At 42.7% G+C, this 18,837-nt stretch overlaps 10 protein-coding genes across 10 annotated transcripts; 4 read left to right on the forward strand and 6 right to left on the reverse strand.

The window, feature by feature from the left end:
* Positions 1–2,642: 2,642 nt before the first annotated feature.
* N7509_012365 (uncharacterized protein) lies at positions 2,643–3,067 on the reverse strand (the record flags this gene model as incomplete). The annotated part of the gene is made up of 2 exons (XM_056637002.1): positions 2,643–2,961; positions 3,027–3,067. The coding sequence occupies 2 exons, from the start codon at positions 3,065–3,067 to the stop codon at positions 2,643–2,645; spliced, it is 360 nt and encodes a 119-aa protein (XP_056483032.1).
* A 547-nt stretch (positions 3,068–3,614) lies between these two features.
* Positions 3,615–4,368, forward strand: N7509_012366 (uncharacterized protein; the record flags this gene model as incomplete). Its single annotated transcript, XM_056637003.1, has 3 exons — positions 3,615–3,684; positions 3,741–3,979; positions 4,030–4,368. The coding sequence occupies 3 exons, from the start codon at positions 3,615–3,617 to the stop codon at positions 4,366–4,368; spliced, it is 648 nt and encodes a 215-aa protein (XP_056483033.1).
* Positions 4,369–5,488: 1,120 nt separating this feature from the next.
* Positions 5,489–6,334, forward strand: N7509_012367 (MFS general substrate transporter; the record flags this gene model as incomplete). Its single annotated transcript, XM_056637004.1, has 2 exons — positions 5,489–5,731; positions 5,762–6,334. 2 exons carry the CDS (start codon positions 5,489–5,491, stop codon positions 6,332–6,334), a joined length of 816 nt encoding a protein of 271 aa, XP_056483034.1.
* Positions 6,335–8,974: 2,640 nt separating this feature from the next.
* Positions 8,975–9,244, forward strand: N7509_012368 (uncharacterized protein; the record flags this gene model as incomplete). Its single annotated transcript, XM_056637005.1, has 1 exon — positions 8,975–9,244. The coding sequence occupies one exon, from the start codon at positions 8,975–8,977 to the stop codon at positions 9,242–9,244; it is 270 nt and encodes an 89-aa protein (XP_056483035.1).
* Positions 9,245–9,306: 62 nt separating this feature from the next.
* On the forward strand, positions 9,307–9,501 carry N7509_012369 (uncharacterized protein; the record flags this gene model as incomplete). Its single annotated transcript, XM_056637006.1, has 1 exon — positions 9,307–9,501. The coding sequence occupies one exon, from the start codon at positions 9,307–9,309 to the stop codon at positions 9,499–9,501; it is 195 nt and encodes a 64-aa protein (XP_056483036.1).
* Positions 9,502–10,157: 656 nt separating this feature from the next.
* N7509_012370 (uncharacterized protein) lies at positions 10,158–10,701 on the reverse strand (the record flags this gene model as incomplete). Its single annotated transcript, XM_056637007.1, has 2 exons — positions 10,158–10,353; positions 10,493–10,701. 2 exons carry the CDS (start codon positions 10,699–10,701, stop codon positions 10,158–10,160), a joined length of 405 nt encoding a protein of 134 aa, XP_056483037.1.
* A 3,195-nt stretch (positions 10,702–13,896) lies between these two features.
* On the reverse strand, positions 13,897–14,483 carry N7509_012371 (uncharacterized protein; the record flags this gene model as incomplete). Its single annotated transcript, XM_056637008.1, has 3 exons — positions 13,897–13,911; positions 13,980–14,324; positions 14,352–14,483. 3 exons carry the CDS (start codon positions 14,481–14,483, stop codon positions 13,897–13,899), a joined length of 492 nt encoding a protein of 163 aa, XP_056483038.1.
* A 1,852-nt stretch (positions 14,484–16,335) lies between these two features.
* Positions 16,336–16,830, reverse strand: N7509_012372 (uncharacterized protein; the record flags this gene model as incomplete). The annotated part of the gene is made up of 1 exon (XM_056637009.1): positions 16,336–16,830. One exon carries the CDS (start codon positions 16,828–16,830, stop codon positions 16,336–16,338), a length of 495 nt encoding a protein of 164 aa, XP_056483039.1.
* Positions 16,831–17,389: 559 nt separating this feature from the next.
* N7509_012373 (E3 ubiquitin-protein ligase) lies at positions 17,390–18,110 on the reverse strand (the record flags this gene model as incomplete). Its single annotated transcript, XM_056637010.1, has 2 exons — positions 17,390–17,474; positions 17,542–18,110. The coding sequence occupies 2 exons, from the start codon at positions 18,108–18,110 to the stop codon at positions 17,390–17,392; spliced, it is 654 nt and encodes a 217-aa protein (XP_056483040.1).
* Positions 18,111–18,123: 13 nt separating this feature from the next.
* Positions 18,124–18,555, reverse strand: N7509_012374 (uncharacterized protein; the record flags this gene model as incomplete). The annotated part of the gene is made up of 1 exon (XM_056637011.1): positions 18,124–18,555. The coding sequence occupies one exon, from the start codon at positions 18,553–18,555 to the stop codon at positions 18,124–18,126; it is 432 nt and encodes a 143-aa protein (XP_056483041.1).
* Between the last annotated feature and the right edge of the window lie 282 nt (positions 18,556–18,837).

Here is an 18,837-nt window from a genome sequence, read left to right on the forward strand (position 1 = left end):
GGTAAAAGGTTAAATATGGTGTATTCGATCTAGCTAGTCCCTTAAAGGCCTCGGTGAAGGTCTGTAATGCGTGTCAGACATAAGGTCCTTGGTTTAAGATCCGAAGAGACCTATCTCAACAGGAGAGGAGCAAGATGTCATCGATAAGGAAAATTAATATGTTGGAAGCTATTACCTTTCTCCCAAGGCAGAGTATTGCGAAAACATACCAGAAAAGATTTAACTAATCCAGCAACTGCGTTCGAGATGAAGTTACTTCCTGTACAAGGCCGTTCGTAATCAGTTTCTTCGTGCTATTTAATTCATTTTTTTATTCTATTTGCGATGTACCCAGCTAAGTTAATCTAAGTTTCGGCAGTCTTAGTCTTAATCGACTTTTAATTCGACAACACTACAGCAAATAAGGCAGACACTCTTAGTGCATATGGGGGTCAAACAAAGATTCTGATTGGATTTCAAAGAGTATAGAGGGATGATGCTAATTTCGAGTGGGTACCTTGTAATCATCTTGATCGATCCTGTTTTTGGTTTACTTAAAGCTGCAGCTTGCCTCACGATTAGGAACCTCAAGCAGATCTTGGTTTTCAGGCTGCAATGAGGAGCATCTTTACTGTTCATCTTTATATGTCTAGATCCACCATTGGACACCTTATAAGAGCGAAATTTTAATGGTAATATTTCGTTTTGTTCAAGAGATTTTCGCTCTCATTCAAAATTATGTGCGTGTCTGTACCCTTAATCCGGCTTCAACATAAAGAGGAATCCTGGCTGAAACAAAGAGTGGTCCTATGCGTCTGGCCTGAATAGGTATTTGGGTGAGACTATGTGGTTTTGGAGGTAAGTTTCTGCGATATACAGGAAAAAGGAGATATTGGAGCAAAGTACCGATCGAATGAAGTTAGGAAGGGAGGATGATGATGAAGCTACAGGTGGTTTCCCCAGAGGCAAGTGGGCATCCAAGGCCTAAAATTCCCCAGGGACCCTGCATTCCAACTCATTCATGTATTGAAATTTTCATATTTGAAATCCAGTCTTCTGCATGCGCAGCATTCTTTGGTTGAATTATATAGCCTAGGCCTTTTTGATTTAGTGCTAATGTAAGCATATAAATATCCCTAGTCTCCTTTACTCAATAGTCTTTTTTCCTAGAATCAACAGCTACTCAACTAAAAGAAACTAGAGCCGGATTGAAATCGAACATGCCGTCAATTACCCACAAGGCTGACGTCGAAAGCCTTGGTGAAGTCTGTGATACCGGTATCGTTTTGAGCAAAGCCAAGATGCATTTCCGCATCCTTCATGCAGCAAGTTTAGTCCATTTCTCGATAAATATGAGCTCCTCGTTGACAATCTTTTCATAGGAACTCGAGTACCTGGCAGAAAATAATATTCAGCTCAATAATTCTGAGCTTAAACGACTTGCTTCTCAAATAATTGAAAAATTCCTTGAGAACGCTTCAGCTCGATGCCTAGAGATCTCCGGCGTCAACGCATTCAAAGTTCTACCCACTCCACAGATTTTTTTTCGTGAACGAAATATACAATGGTAAAACTCAGGAATTTCTTACAGCGAGGCCGGGAGACTCAATCGCCGTCCATGCATGGATCCAAGGGAACGAAGCCATGGGGTACAACCAAGCAAATGATTCTTTTGGCCGTATACCGAAATCGTTTCTGAGAACAAATGGTTCAGAGCAGAAACACCTCTATGATACTTTTCTTTTACCTGAGAAATTTACAGGACCCCAAAACTTGGAATTTTTGCCTCCGTGGAAGTCTGGAGACCGGATCAGAGTTTGTAAGTGGTCGGATGGTTGCAAGAATAAAGGAATCGGATTTAATCTTGCTCAAGGCCAAATTGGAGCCTTTTCTATGTCGTGCCATCCCGAGTGGAAGTGACTTAGACGTAACGATCACCAGAATTTGAGGGTTCTGCATGGCTTTCTTTTCTTCTTTTCTCTAGTGCATGTTGGTTATTCATGGCACTAGCTGGCTCTTCTTCGCGGTACCCAGTCTGCATTATCAATAGTATTCTCAAGAGAGCGCGTCTGGGGAGTCAGTATCAACTTACTCTTAGTGCTGTTTCAAGTGAGATGAGACTACCACTCAAATATACGATAGTTCACTTCATCTCTCATTGGAAAGAGATTCCATGTATTCAATAATAAGAACAACACATCTAGATGTACTAAATTTGGAGCATTATATTATACGACTGGCCCTTGCTATCAGGCACATTAATACGCTTCTGGGCATCGATATCATCTCCGTAAGATTTTTGGCCTTTGGTCGACCAATTATCGTAGTTTTCATTATTCAATGACGTCCATCTCAAGATGTCTCTCACGAGTATCCAAATGTATCATCACACCGAGGGTTCAATTACATTGATTTGAAACGATTCTAGAATGGGAAGCACGATAGTGATCAACATTTATTTATTCACTGCTCAAGGGAATTAGGATCCATTAAATAAATTTAGTGAACATAGAAATGAGAAATAATGGGTCTAGTTGTCCGCATTGGCTTATGATCGAAAGCAATACGAGCTAGACCTCCCTACGACTTTAATCTCCCTACATTGCGGCGAATTTGAAAAGCTGGTCTTGATCATCAATCCTCCATTCGAGATATTCTCGAGGCTAATTCCGAAGCTTTGTGCTTTTAGCCTTACGTCGTGCATCCATGCCATCAACTGGAGCTACCCCGGCATATCGGCGAGGGCGAAGACATTTGAGCCAGTCTTCACGACTTTTCTGTACTGTCAGATATCTCTTTGATATATTAACTGCCCCCTTTTGTTTCTGTTTTAGAACAGTGGGGGCTGGCACATCCTTCTGCCTCGCAGGAGCCCCTCCTGACCGTCCCATTCGGAGGGTAATTCGACGAAAGCCTTCGTACGAGCAATTTCGTACGCTTTGCATAGCTTTACTATTCTTCTCGTTTTTAGAGTTTGTGGGTCTATTATTTGTTAGACTTTTAGTTAATCCTTCAAAAATTGAATGAGGATAAAATTCACGCCTTACCGTGCGTTTTGACTGTGCAATTTTTGAGACGACTGAGCCATTGTCGAATGGAAAAAGGTTAACAAGTATACGAGAACTATAGGATGGATCATGGACGGCTTTTATCAAATTCAGGGTGTGTTATCTATCTTATTTATCTTACTTGGCTGCAGGGAGAGGAGTTTGAATATCTCGAGATATGTTTTCAGTGGGCAGGACAATAAAACCTCATTTATGCAGCTCGACTTTTAATTTAGACTATTTTCAAAACTATGGAGCTGCCCTCAAATTTCCTTCTTCGAACTCTGTAGCTCCGTTGGCATATGCCGTTGTTCAGTCAATCTGTGCATTACTTTGCTTTTTCTTTTTGCTGTGCATGCCATGTTGAATTGCAGGCTGGAAAATGATCTTTTTTATTTGGATAAGTCTTTGGAAATTATGACTGCAAAAAGCCAATATGGGCATCTTTCATACGTGGCATCTCTGATATATTTCAGCTTTCGTCGACTTTCTATCAATTTACAAATACCATAGAAAGCGTCACATAAAAATATATACATATAGGTACACATGATCCTTAGCCATCACTGTCGTCAAGGATAGGTCATCATGTCTAATAGCAACACCAAGCGGGCACAGCGAAGGCAGGAATGCCGTGAGGTCTTAGCAGACCACATTTGTTAGTATTTGTTCATGAGATTTTAGAGTTGAGCTAACTATGATAAAATATACCAGATAATCAGCTCGGCCTCACCGTTCCACCTAACCGTATACGCCTTCAGCCTTCTGTGGAGGATGGTTACGCATGGTCTGTTTCCGAGGAGAAGAGACATCTGCTCGAAACTACGCTAGGTCGAGGTACCGTGGGGCTCTATCAAAATATCATAGATGAAATAGGCAAATCTATTGAAGCCGTTGATCCTCGAATATTCCAAAAAGACAGCACGAATGATGGTCATGATGAAAAGCGTCAGGTGAGCTTGTACTCTCATCGTCAGAACATAATATTAATTGAATCATTCAGAAAACAAAATTAGCCAATAGCTCCGGGGGCTTTACGGAGATCATCCAGCGCCTAGAGCTAGAGAACAAAACACTGGTCGAACATGTCCACAATTATAGCATTGAAGCAGAAAAATTTTTCATTAAAGAGCAAGAGCTGCAGACGCGGCTTTCGAGCATACAGACTGAAGCCGAAGCATACCGGCAGACGATTAAAAAGCTTGAAATGGAGTTGGATGACGTCACGAATAATATTGTCGAAGCTGTCAAGATCCTGAAAGCAAGCCGAAATGACTTGCAGAAGGAAAATTCTACAGAGAGATTTTCGGATACGACTTTAACAAATGGATGTACATCTTAATGAGATTGTTATTTTTTCAGCGGGTTTTAACTAGTTTACTTTCCGGATTACGTAACAGAGTAGGATTTCGCTGTTTCTTCTGACAACAGCACACTCTTAGAACAGGCGGTCAGGTTAATTACACCAACGCTGTCCCTTGCAATATTGTGAATATGTATGCGCCTACTCCGTTCAAAATTTCCATCATCTCCGATTTTTTTGGGGCACATGATATAAGATGTGCTGTCACTTACCTTCGCATGGAGATTTTCGTCTGTCTCATCTCAAGGAAAAAAGTCCTGCCATTTCTGATATTCATTAAGGCCATACTGTAGTTAAAATGACTGAAAAATAAAACACTATTTGTCAATTAACCAATTCAGCGAGAGTTTATCTGGCTTTGCGGAGGTTCTTTCCGTACTTTGAATTCCCGCAATTGAGCATGGCTTAGGTAATGATTTTTTTCCGTACTGTTTGAAACACTCTAAGTTCTCTTAATTTCAACTAAGACAAAGACATACTCAAAAATTTGGCTTCACTTTTAGTGTAGAGAATGATGATTTCGCGTACTCATGAGATAGTAGTCAATCAAATTTTCATTTTGAGACATAATCTCATTTGAGGCCTTACGGTAAATAGTTGAGTTGGAATATGCTGCGGCTTCCTTGATCGATTGCTATAAAACTTTGAGGGTCTGCGCTCTTCTCAAGTTATTCCAGTCACAAAACAATTTCTATTGAATATCCTCAAGAATACTCGTCGATGATTCTCAAAGTCTCAAGAATGAGTATGGTACCATGGTTCTTAACGCTGAAACATGAGAGTATTAACCTATTGTTCTCGAAGCAAATTATATCGACGACTCATCGAGTGTAGAGAAGGAATGTGTCGTGATTGAACATCGAGCGCTTGACTCGCACGAGCCGCAATTGTGGCCAAGAATGGGCTCAGAGAACGGAGTGGCAGCTCAGTACAGTGCCCGCAATTGGTCTTTTCGAAGAAAAGTCCTGATATCTACCGGCGCCATTGCTTCATTTCTGGTAATGTAAGAATTTCTCTTCCCCAGAAACAATCAAGTGTTGACTCTCGCAATCCCAGTACAATAGCAACCTCGATATATATTGCTAGTATACCTGGTATCATGCAAGAGTTTCAGGTTGGAAAGACGCTAGCAATAGCGCCAATTACATTCTATGCGATGGGTTTTATTGTTAGACCGATGTGCACGTCGGCCTTATCAGAGGAGTTTGGACGACAGTACATCTACAAAGCCTCCCTACTTCTTCATCTTGTTTTCACAGTCGTTGCGGCTTCTGCGAGGGATTTTCGAACAATCGCTGTGGGCCGCGCTGTGTCAGGTCTTGTTGGCTCTCCCGCTGCAACAGTGTTTGCAGGAGTTTTGAACGATTTATAGAAAATACCCGAAGACAAGCTCGCAGTCCCTCTTTTCCTTTTGTATGGTCTAGGAGGAGCCGCCGCACCAGAGATTGGCCCCGTCATCGGCGAGTCCATTGTTGCTTCTTACGGCTGGCGATCGACTTTTTGGCTTACAGCAATACTTGTTGGTATATGCCTCCTGGCCATGTCGTTCGTACCTGAGACCTATGAGCCTGAAATCAGACGGAAGATGCTAAACCTGCCGCATGAGAATTGGCGCAAGACTCTTGGACCAGCCTTTGTTCGACCTTTCCGCATACTAATCGCGGAGCCCATCATCTTCCCTACGACTCTGATAGTTACTATGAGCCAAGTCGTAATTTTCATTCTTTATGATGGCTTTCCGATCATTCTCCAGGAGAATTATGGATTCTCTACTTACCAGGTCGGCCTGGCATTCCTGTCGCTATTGCTCGGCACATTGCTCACTGCACCAACTCTCGCGTTCCTGAATCGTCGTAAACGTCCGGTTGTCGACACAGTTCCCGAGGACAGTCTTGACGGAGCAATGGTTGCAGCTATAATTTTCCCGACGAGCTTGTTCTGGTAGGTTGTCCCAACTTATTACGCACCATTCACTAAGCGGCGTTGGCAGGTTAGCATGGTCAGTGCGTCCAACAATTCATTGGACTTGCCCTCTTTTTGCTGGAGTTTTATTTGGTCTCGGATTTGCGCTGTCACAGGTTATTTTGCTCTACGCCTTGTCAGCATATTGATGCTAACGTTAATTTTAGCTAACTTACCCTCTTTATAAAAATCGAGTCTACGGCGCCGAGCTCGGCACATCAGCATTGGCTATAGATATCTTTATGCGATACTCATTCTCAGGCCCTTTCCCGTTATTCACTGGTCCTTTGATCAAGAGTATCGGATTTGAATGGATCATGACCATCTGTGCTTTGGTGATGGTGACTGTAATGCCCGTTCCTTGGATGTTACGAAAGTACGGCGCCACGCTTCGGGGCCGAAGCCATTTTCTACGCAAACCGAGGACTCAGATAAATCAAGCTGCAATGGCCTCAATAGACACACCTATGGCCCAAGAGGCTGACCAAGACCAGCGAAGAGAGTGCATAATCAAGCAGAGACACCTGAACCAGCCTTGCCCTCTACTGAATGTATCAGCATCTTCGACTGTCGCAGACAAAGGCGATTCTACAGAGAGGGAAGCAAGTCATGAAGCCAAATACCCCTTGGTTAGAGATAAGATTGAATTTCTGCAGTCATCTTTGTAATAGATGGGGACAAGAAGGGGTTTGGGATCCAAAATGGATTACATTACCCAAAGACGAAGTTATCGAGCATGCTGGAAGCTCGCTTGTGAGCTTATGGCACAAATGTAGCCAAAGATGAGCCAATGGAATATTGGTTGTTGACAATTTCAATTCGTTCGGGTAACCTGCAGAACTTGTTTTTTCTGCAAGAAAAGTCGATAAATTTCTTATTTGATCGTTTAATTCGAAACGGCTTGGCCAATTAAAGAGATCTCAATATATACTCCCACGGGCGTGGATTACTTTTACTCCTCTGCTGTAAAGATAGAACAAAGAATTATGGAAAATAAAAACATTTCGTATATTTTAGTTGGAGTGCTGTTAGCGATAATTGGACATCTACGCTTTGTTGGTGGATGTCCTGTCAAAAGTCGGACAGCTGATCCTGTGACTACGGAAAACACAAATTTTCACGGGAATGCGCCATATTCATTGTCTGAAAGCCTCTTCTCTTCATTGCACTGAAGTCATAAACACGCGGACCACCGCCTAGAAAATCTTCCAATAAAGCAGCTTCCAATCCAAAAAAATGATTGGTCGCGTCGTCAAATACATGCCAAGCTCACTACTGGCCAACATCTCTGTCGCTGGCAGGACTCTCCCACCTTAAAATTCTTAGCAGATGATTCGACTCAAATACCAAGCCCCAATATGGCTCGGCTCACTTTCAGCCGGCTCTCCAGTTGCTCAGCAAATATGTTAGACTCATGAACCATGTCTGCACATAAAGTGGCACGAGCAAAATTACCTCGCGCCCCCTCCTCCAGGGCCATTCCAAGTAAACGCTGGTGTTTTCTCTGGTTTCTTGAATGATAATCTCCAAGAGGTAACAGTACTCCGCCCTGTGCTCAAGAATATAACAAGCTCCGCGCTGACTTAGCTCTAGGAGGCGCCTGCCGGCTTCTGCCACCAAACTTTTGTATTTCTCTGCCACGAGAAACAGCTCAATCTCCATTTCAAAATCTGCTACCCGGGCCATAGAGTTTGCCTGCATGTTTGCTGACATGCTCGTAACAAAGATATTCTGAATGAATCTCTCGATAAATACATGAAAATAAAAATGTGCCCCTGAAATAAACATTAAAAGTTGAAACAGCATTGAATATTTCTATGTCGAAGAGCTGAAGTCAACAGAAGTACCATATCATAGAACGGCTGAAATGTGAGAAAGCAGAGACCGCCAGATTCCCCTGTAATATTCCAGAGATTAATACGCAGTTGTACAGATGTGATATAGGCATAGTACCATGCATAATGAAGGCTAACTTTTCGCAAGGTTTGTATCCTCACCTAGCACACCAGCCAATGATGGAACTTCTTGATGATGGTAACGCCGTAAATTTCGCCAAGTGGATAGTATTTGATCTGCCGTCAGACCTAGGAGAAAGACTGAAAACCTAAAGTACCAAGGAGCTGATAGGCTACTCTTAAGCGTCTAGATGGCGCTTGAAAAAAAGCCAAGTCAGTTTCAAGCATAGATGAGGGACGTTCAATATATCTTGACATTAGGGCTGGATAGAGCATGGGTGAATACACCTCATCCTCCATAGCTTGACCTTTTTGCTTTTTCAATGATTTAATTACACGAATTCTGGTCTGCCATCACTCATCATCCGCTATCCTTCTAGTTTCAAAGTACCCCCTGAGTTTTGAGCAGCCCGATTTGAGCAGCCCGTTTTGAGCAGCCCGTTTTGGATAGCCCGTTTTGGATAGCCCGTTTGGAAGAGAATAGATCAATAATTTGCCACTAACCAAAATACATGAGACGAAATTTTGAAAGTTTGGAGAATTGTTTTCTTAGAGTAAAATCTGGGCAGCCGAAACGAAGTGAGGTTATCATTTGAGCACCTATGGCGTGTAGGTCACCATAATCAGTATGAAAATTCGAGCCAATCAACGGATATGCTTTTCAGTCAATGACAGACAGTATCCGCTCACTTTCATTCTACGATATCATCAACAAGGCCGATACGCGCTATGAACAACTAGCAGCAAGTCTCACACAGCAAGAAAACGACGCGGCTGATGAAAGGCTTAAGCTCAATAGCATTATTCAACAAGTCAAAACGGAAAAACAACGGGCATTCGATGAAGTTCGACGGCTGAGAGTAGAGACATCCCGTCTTCAGAAGCAATTGGATGAAGTCAATTCAACCCCCCAAGATCATGTCCCCGGACCGACTTGAACGATATCCTGAAAGAGGTTCATGATAATACGTTGTCTCTTGCCAACAATATTGCCAAGAAAATGAATGAGTCTGACTATGCATTCCTTTCAACTTGTTTGCCCGGAACAGACCTTGATGAAACAAATTGGGAGGGCCAGGAAGAGGATTTTGGAATGGTCGACAATGGTCTTCTCATGGAAGACCCTGCTGCAATGGTGCCAGGCACGGAAACTGAAGATATATCTTGCATTGCTCCATATGCGACAATGAATTGAGAGTGGTGGAAATCGATCATCGGAAGTGTCGCACAATGCTGGAGTAAACTCTCAATTAATTCGATTAAGTACCATCTATACTTTATGTCAAGTTTAAAATCATGTTCGTCATTTTTAAGTTCTAAGAAATGCCCTACACCAGCAAACTAGCCCTACATCCCATCCGGCCACTGTGTCAATTTAAAACCATCGCTAAGCACGTGACCTAGCTGTGCTTCCTATTAGTGTACCAGTTGTCATGCTTCCATCTTGGACATGCCAAAGTAAGTGAATAGAGCTGACGAATATTCGTCTAGTTTACTTAAAAATAAGCCATTAAGTTCCGCTTCGTGAACGCTATCATCCCACCCACTTATATTCCGTCACAAAAAGCCTCGATCATAAACATAGTAGAGTCGATGACTTTGCAGAACCATGCAATTGCATCATACCTCATTACTTTTAATCCAATTTGATGGTAGTCTTCAAATCTCAATAAATTGGTTACGTGATAAAAACCTTACTTGGGGCCGAACGGAATGTTTCTCCGACATCTCAACTGGGTGAGTCGACCGAATGACACTATATGGGCTGCTAGATCATTGAAAGTGGAGCCTCTTAAAAGTGCCTTGGGATTTGACTGATGGCAATTGATTGTAGTAAATAAGAAAAGTCTTTCAGTACCGCTTATATCTTCCGTTGGCGTCTTTATTGATCTCTATTTCCGAACTCAACTCTTTCAACTGCCTTTTTAGACTGGAAATAACTCCTTTCAACCTTTGTATTTCGTCGTAACTTTCTGCCAATTGTTGCATATTATCCTGGATATTTTCATTCCGACTGTTTTGCTGGAGGAACTGATCTTCAACGGCCCTAAATTATATCGTTAGCATGGCCCACCGGATACTTGAAATGGTGCACAAGTCACGAACTTGACTCTTTGATGTAATCTAAATCAGATATTGTAAGATTTTTCTGTACAATATGTCACCGGCTGCTACCAAACACTTACCTTACGAGATCACTTTCGAGCTGACTACCTAAAATTTCCTCACCCGGGATATTTCGGTTATAATCAAAGACTTGTTGGCAAGACTCAAATCCGAATTGCTCTTCGTCTGCCATATGGTTGATGTCACTGTGATCTATGCCGTACTCTTCGTCGATGCACAGCTCTTCACTCGTATACTGCGGAATCTTGCCATTGGTCGTTTCCGTCATGGGGAATTCCACTGATGTATAAGAATCAGGGTCGATAGAGAAAGGTTGTGAGAAGCACTCAGGCCACTCTTCGTACAATTCCTCCGGCATTAAATGTTTCAAATCTTCAGTATCGTCAGATATCTCAGCTAGACTTCTGGAAGGATAGATTGAATCCCTCAATCTAGCTCTTTTAGCAACTAGGCAACGGGAATCTATGTGCTATAAGAATTTATAAGAATGAAATCGTTCGTCATAAGATTTGGTTGCATTTTTCAAGACTTCGATCGTATTTTAGCATCAAAACATACTTCTTAGAGATATTTCAATGATTATCCATCTGATGGTTCTCTTTACATCTACCAGGAAAATAATATGATTATGCTGAAACGCTTCAATAAATTACGATAATGTGATATGGATTGAAATTGTCAATCCGTCGAAATAATAACCAAATAAACCCAGAGATATTTCAAAAAGCCTTTGGCGTAGTTCCAGAATTTGTGCTCAGGTACTGGTGAATTTCAAGGTTAACATTTTTCACGATTCTTCTACTTACTAGATAACTTCAAGTATTCTAAATCAAGCCTAGTCGTGTCAAATTTACAGCTTAAGTAGCATTACAATGATTTCTAGGATCGATGTCGGGTCTTTAAGACACAGAAAGCATCTAATTTGGGTTTTCCGTCAACTACAACCCCAAGTCCCCAATTCAACACCCACCAGGTCTACGTCTAGATCAAAGAACACTGAACGTAGTCTCGACCGACTTTCCAGAGACTCTTCCAGGCGATTCCTCATAATGGTGACTCTTCCAGGCGATTCCTCATAATAGTGTACCAAATATCCCTGAGGTAATTAATATCGAATTTAGTCTCTTTTCACGCGCATTAATTTTTCTTAAGTTCCCATCTCGCAGAAATAGAACGACGGACATGATCAATCTATCTGCAAGTATATCATTACAAACCTGTATGTTACAGGCAAGGGAAGTCCATCATATTGAAGAGTATATAAGTATTCGGCCAATAATATATCAGCCACAGTGCTCATTCAACGGCTGTAGTTGACTCAATGCAACATCAAATTATTGAAGATAAAAGAAAGGATTCATGTTGTGTCGGCCAGGCTCCTGACTTTCCATGCGGAAGGGAAACGAAACCATTTTTTCCCCTATCTCTTTAACTCCTTATCGCGATACTAGTGTCCAAGCATTTGCAAATCACGTTGAGGCATGCGAGTCTAATTTTCTTAACACAGTACATTCATTGTTTCTACTCGTAATTCATAGTTAGAAAGTTACTACAGTTTTAAGTGTGACCATATAGTCAAGTACTCAGCCTAAGAATAGGTTAGTAAAAGCTCAATTATATATTTTATTTAAGACTACACAGTATCTAGTTACGAGACTTTGTTTTATATAATATCAAGTAGCTTAATTATTATATAGATCCTTTGTAATTCCATTCACTAACAGACGACCTTATTAGTCAACCTATCAAAATAAATTGTAAATTTAGTCTCTCTAGAGAAATCGTATGCTATCTCAAATTTGGATCTAATAATGAAAATAAAGAAGCTGTAACGTATCAAACCGGGTGCTGAATACACACTGGAAAATTCAGTATCGGCTTCAAACTCAAACTAGATTTATCAGGGTGTCACCAGAATCAAACGATTTTATACTGATTAAGCTTTTTTATCGAGTTCCATCAGACTAGGCACTGGTGATTTAGCACCATGCTTCGTCATTAGGTCAAAAATTGGCCACGCTTGTATGGAGCTCAGCCCAGCTTGGGGCTGAGGAAATAGTTGGTAGTCCTGCGGAGAAGCCTTCCCGAACTGAGACACGAACTGAGGCGGCACAAACTGAGGCGAGTTATATTAGAATTGCCCTGGAGGAGAATACTGCATAAAATAGGGACTAAGTCCCTGTGGGAAAGACAGGTACTGCTATTGGGCAGGGTTTCCCTGGAAGGTAGCCTGCGGTCCAAGCTACTGGTTATTCTGGAACCACCACGGCTGAGGCGCTTCCCCGTAAGGAAGAAGAAGCGGGCCATTCCTGCCTGTATAGATCTTCTCACTTACCTTAGGAGGTAGTTAAGACGTAAGAGCTTCTACCAAGGATATCTCGGTTTCTCTAGTTATACTCTGAATAATTAAGTTCTCTGCTTTATAAGTTGCTAATATTCTTATAAGAGCGGAACGAGATATAGCTTATCTTATCGTTATATTGTTGTTTTTGTAGAAGAATAGGACAACAATAAAGAGAAGCTTTTTCCGGCTTGTGTCCCACTCCCTAATGGCTACAAACTCTAATCTATATTCCCTACCAGAGCTAACTAAGTCTCGTAAAGCTAGGATTTCAGCCGGGTCTTAGAGCGTTAAGGGAATATTAAGCTCTTTAGCTCTATCTAGGGTAATTTTACTACCGGCAGATGATAAGGAGATAAGTCGGATATCTCCGGTATTGTTCTTAACTACAAATTAGGCCCTGTGTCTAAGTCGTTAAATATACAGGATTTCTTCTCCTGAGGTAGTAAACCCTTTTTTTAATAGCTTGCTCTACCGTTTGCGGTGTAGTTCTTATAACTTACTTTGTTCTAAATACTGTGTTTTCTTTCTGCAGAGTTATAGTATAGAAAATAGAGGTATCTGAGTTATTAAAGCCTTCTTGAATTAAGCCTGGATTTGCTGCCCCTAGATTAGCTACTCCCTGGCTAGCTGCTCCTTAGTCGGATGCTCCCTTGTTTGCCTTGTTAGCTCTTTTGTAGTGCAGCGGTTTACTTGCCTAGGTAGTTAGATAGTACATCTGTTTGTAATACTGCAACAACAACTTCCGTAATTCTTTCTTTGTTTCTCTATTTGCAGTGAACAAAGGTCGCCATTTTCCGAGAAAGTCCTGATATCGAATAATTCCTAAGTCTGTATCTTCGTTGTTCTTTTTGTTGTCTTCTCTGATCCCCTTGTTAAGTTTATCAAGCTTAGATATACCGTCTTCCATCTTTTCTGATAGAGGATTATCAGGTTTAGGAGAGGGATTAAGTTTCACCTCTTTGTAGAGGATTTTTAAATATCGGGTAGCTTTCTTATGGGCTTCGTGGTGGTAAGAGGATAATTCTCCTTCTACGTAGGCTTGAGGACGATTAGAATTGTTTCTGAAATGGAAGCAGTTTTTTTTGTCTACTTTCTGGTGTCCCTTTTCCAAGCTATCTATCAGTAAGCTAAGTTCTATTACGTAAATTAGCGTTTGATATCCTAGTCAGAAAAAAAAAGATAAAATTCTCACTTTGATATACTTTAGTAGCCTTTTCTTTCTTATAATCCTTGGGGAACTTGTCGGGGTAGACAGCTACGTAGATTTCTCTGAAACTGGGAAAAATATCGGAAGACAGAGCCTTTTCTATAGCGGCCTGGATTTGCTGTTCATTCTTATCCACTTTATTGATAGCATCGATGATATAAAGCTTTTCCGATGGTATCATCTTTCTAGAACGTGAATCCTCGTCATCTGTCTCGTCACCTGTCTTTCTATCTGTCTTTCCATCTGTCTTATCATCATCTGCCTTGTCATCTGCCTTGTTAACTGCCTTGTCAACTGCCTTCACAACTGCTTTAAGTTCCTTTTTATCAGCCTTGCTAACCTACCTGTCAACTAAGCTAATAGTTACATTGCCGTCTGCCTTCTTATCCCTTTTACTAACCGACTCGATACTCGGAGGCTGATGGAGCTGTAGGTACGTAATTGTATTGCTTAAGGAGGCAGCTGGTAGTCCCTCTCCGTTTGCTTGATTATCGGACATTTTGAGAAATAGTATAGCCTATATCAGAATAGAATTTTTTTTGCTGGCTCTCTCTTTTCTGCGAATTAAAAATTCTTTTAACTATTTTTTAAATATTGTCTTACTAGTTTTTAATAAGAGACGCAAAACACTAAGGGCCGAATTAGATTAAGAATGGTTAAATACGATTTTAGAAATATTTGCTTTGTCAGTTAGATGTAAACGACCGAGGATAATGAAAGAAGTTTAATTATAAAGCAGTGATACTTAGGCTTTGAAGTTCAGTTAATCTTTAGCAGAAATAAGGAGGATCTTGATGAAGGTTAATCTTAAGTTAAGGTACTTAGTGCAGACAGGTCTTCTGGTACGTCGAAGTCAAACGGATGGGAGACTTAACGGTTTAAATACTAGATATACGGCAGCAGTCAGCATAATTTCTCAATGTGTAAGGCTTTAGGGCTAAGTAAAGATACTGGCTTAGACTACCTATCACCTACTTAAGTAAGGACTACAAAGCACCGCCGTACTATAGTCTAAGCCCCGCTCGTGGCCCTCTTCTAGTCTCCTTTTTCATTGTTAAGCCCTTAATTTCTTTTACTATAAAAAGGGCAGGTCATTTTCTTATTTTCCGAACAGCTTCCCCGGAGAGAAACTTTATTATAACTCATTCTTTAACGTTTGCCTTTGACAGTATATCAATTTTGATAAATCGGCCGAATATGCATTGATCATGAAACCCGGACTCCACTAAAAAGGCCGGAAAAAATATTTCCGCATTAAAGTATAGCAAAGGCAATTTGAGCCACATATCTATACCAAGTTTCATCTCTAGAGTATAGTACGAAACCGGGATAGTTGATGATCTTTCGGGAATAGGCAGGAGGATATTCGCATCGCTTAGACTTTCAATATCCACGAGCATGTATATTTCTACATCCTATTTCGAACATGATGTTATTCACGTGCACTTGATGTATCCGCTACACACACACACACACACACACACACAATTCATTAACGCCCGGCGGCTGAGCCGAAAGGGCAACTATCACTAATCTACCAGTACATGCATGTTAGGGTATACGCCGTGTCTCCTTGGAGCCCATACGCTATTTCCTTCCGTATTTGTCATTTCCGCTTCCAAACTCAGAGCTGGTCCCTGTGAGTTAGTATTGGTTAGTAGACTTGCTTGAAGGCGTTTCTTCAAGTGTTCAACATCCTATCCTCGGCAGTTGAAGCGCGTCTACTGTCTGTCACAAGGTGCTGGGGGGTAGTAAGAAAAGGTATTCTATCGATTTGTCGGCAAGCCTAGGTGGCCTCGAGTCGACCCGTAGCGATCGCAAAGCGTATCGAGGCTCGTACTGCTTCCAAATTCGGCTTCCACTTTTGATCATCGGGGGATGACTTCCCTCCCAAGAAGAAGGACATGTTACTTCGGTGAGTGTGGGTACATTGCAGCATTTCTGTCCGGTGTGCAGTCCACTTCCGACATCGAAAGAGAAAGTGGTCCACAGTTTCTCTTGCTTGTCTACATGCGCATTGATCTGTTTCGGCGGCATTGATCCGAAAAAGATATCCATTGAGTCTTGCTATGCCTGTGCGGAGCTGGGCTAGCACGCTCGCCTCTTTCCGCGATAATCGGTCATACAGCTGTCGCGTGTGTTTTCCTGGGAGTGCTGTGTCCACTCGTCGGGAGTGTCTCCCTACATTCTCGGGCAACTCGCTATTGGGGACTGCTTGGGCACGCGCGACCTTGAGAGTCGTCGATTTTATTTTGGGAACCTGTTGATGTATGACTCCGGCGTCACATTCAAGTCTGCTGTTTCCCCTGCCAGGGATTTGAGAAGAGTCGAGCACCCAGAGCCAGGGGGACCTAGAACAAGCAACATCTCCCCCTTCTCAACGACCCCCTCAAAGTCGCGTAGAATATCCACGCGTGGGCCCTGTCTATTTCCCCGAGCCATCGTGTTAGGTAGGTCGCGGCTTCAATCACGACACTTGCTGTGGTCTTCTGAAGCTCAGCGGCAGTCCCATATGCAAACACACCCAGTTGTTTGAAGGCAACGCCAAGGGATCGAGGAGGTGCAGCGTCAGGATCCGATTCTAGAAATTTGTTGAACTCCTTGACCCAAAAGCGGGCATCAAATGCGGGAGATGAAGGGTCGAGGTTACCCCCAGGCGTTGGTTGTAATAAGTGCAGGTGCCCTTCTTCCGAGGCCGAAGATAAAGATAATTGCTTCGCAACATGTGCAACTTCATCACCTAGATTGTTCCCCTGTCCTGCTTCCGAGTGATATTTATGATGATGTTCGGACTGTAAAGATTCTCTGCTCGCTGCAGCGTCGTTAGTTTGAAGGTCTTGACTCATCGTGATGCGTTTACAAATCCTGATAGAGCCCATAAGGGTAATAAAACCTCAGAACCCGTTTTATAGATATTCCCAGCTCCCTAACGGGCAAATTAAAGAGTTCGGGGCTCGGTGCTTGGCATATGAGGAATCGGGGGGACCGATCTCCCGACTCATTCCTCATGGCCCCATTCAGTTCGGTCTTCGGTACTTGGCATGCTAAGAAGGCATGGATAGATGTAAGCTGCACGTTCTCGTAAATACTTCTACGTACTGTAGTTAAAATGACTCATGGTTTCGCCCTTCAAGCCGGGCGATCAGTGAGTGATACCTGCTTCTCCCAACCACCCCGATGTCTCCCCACTATGAAGAGGCAAGTCAAACATACGAAGTGAAAGCTGACTCCACATTCTTTACACTCCTCAGATCTCGTGGCATGTGTACGTAGTAACGTACAAATGAATACCTTTGCCAATAAATACGATATCTCCGCTTAGAATGACATGTCACTTTGCGCAGATCATTTACGGTAAATACTCCTTCCAAACACATGACGATGGACGACCTGACAATCGACGACCTAAGGATGATATCCAGCAGGCCATACATGACATTTGCAGGTCTTCCAAAGCTTCTGGCACTCGTAGCAGAATTCGTTTCCACAACTGAAAGGCATTAGTTACTTTGCAAGCATACCCAACGGACCCATTCGAGTTTATCAGAGGCACTTACCGGCAATAGATATGAGCGCATCCATGCGAGAGACTAACCATAGCCTTACATCTCGGGCACCGTTTCCATTTCTGCTTTCCAGCAATCTCCAACAGACTTTGCAAAGCCTGATCCATCGGACAGTCAACACCGGGGTGAACAGGAGAGCGGCAAAGTTCATGCGTCTGCGTCTTGCAAGCTGGACAGGTCGCAATCTCTTGATGAATCGCTGTCTTAGAAATGAATTTCGAACACGTCGGTTCGGAGCAGTATAATCGGTCCTTGGCTGCATATTCGATGACTTTCTCGTCAAATGCGCGGATCTGATCGAAGTCTAAGATCTGAAGTAAGCTCTTCGGCTTTACGGGTTCATTGCAGCAGCGGGGTGGGTAGAGCTGTTCGTCTTGCATCGACATTAGAAACATGGTTTTCAGACATTCGCGACAGAATGCATGTCCGCATTTCCCGGCGAAGGTCTCGGGTTCTTTGAAAGAGTCCAGACAGGCTGTGCATGTTGTGGTGGGAGTTCCGCGGTCTCTCTTTTTTTTCGATCGCGTATTCGCTGATGGCCTGGTATCAACTTTTGTCATGAACAGGTTTTCATCATCGCTTCCGGTCAAGTCTATGACCACACGCCCGGCTCGGGACATTTGAAGTTTCAGACCCGGAGTCATCGAAGGCGTCGATATCGAGTAGGGATACTACTTCCGGGCCGTTGCGGGAGATTCGTTTGCTTCGTTTGCTAGATGCGAATGCTGGTAGTTCATCATCGCTGATTTCGATGGCAAAATTGACTTTGAGAGCCAATGTGATATTTTCAGCGATTCTCTCCTGTCTCTCGATCTCGGTTTCAAGGGAAATGAGAGCAACCTCACGGTCATTTAGGGCCTCGTCCACTCGCTTTCTCTTCGCGAGAGACTTTTCGCCTTCTGTGAGGTCGAGTGCGTCACGGTCGACGCGGAGCAACTGCAAGGTTGTGTAAATGTCGGTATACTGGAGCCGTAACGCAAGCTTCTCGCTCTCGTAGTCATCCATGGTGGAGGCAGGTTGGCCCCGTGCAGGCGGAGGAGCATATATTTCGAGTGGACCGGGTTTCTAGGTAGAGCATGCAAGTAGTGAGTAGATTGACATACCGAGGCGGAAATTGGAGCTCCTTGACCTTGAACTTTGGAAGTGAAACATACCTGCATGAGATATAGCTGTAAAGCGAAATACTTAAGGATCAGAAGCAATAGACACCAGTGAGGGGCGTGGAGCAAGAGAAGCAAGAGAAATATGGTCAAGAGAGGGTGTATCTCGATGAGTAAATAATCAAGG

This window comes from Penicillium cosmopolitanum (genome assembly GCF_028827165.1).
Source record: "Penicillium cosmopolitanum strain IBT 29677 chromosome Unknown utg000011l:1.0-3548175.0:1.0-3550911.0, whole genome shotgun sequence".
Lineage (NCBI taxonomy): Eukaryota > Fungi > Ascomycota > Eurotiomycetes > Eurotiales > Aspergillaceae > Penicillium > Penicillium cosmopolitanum.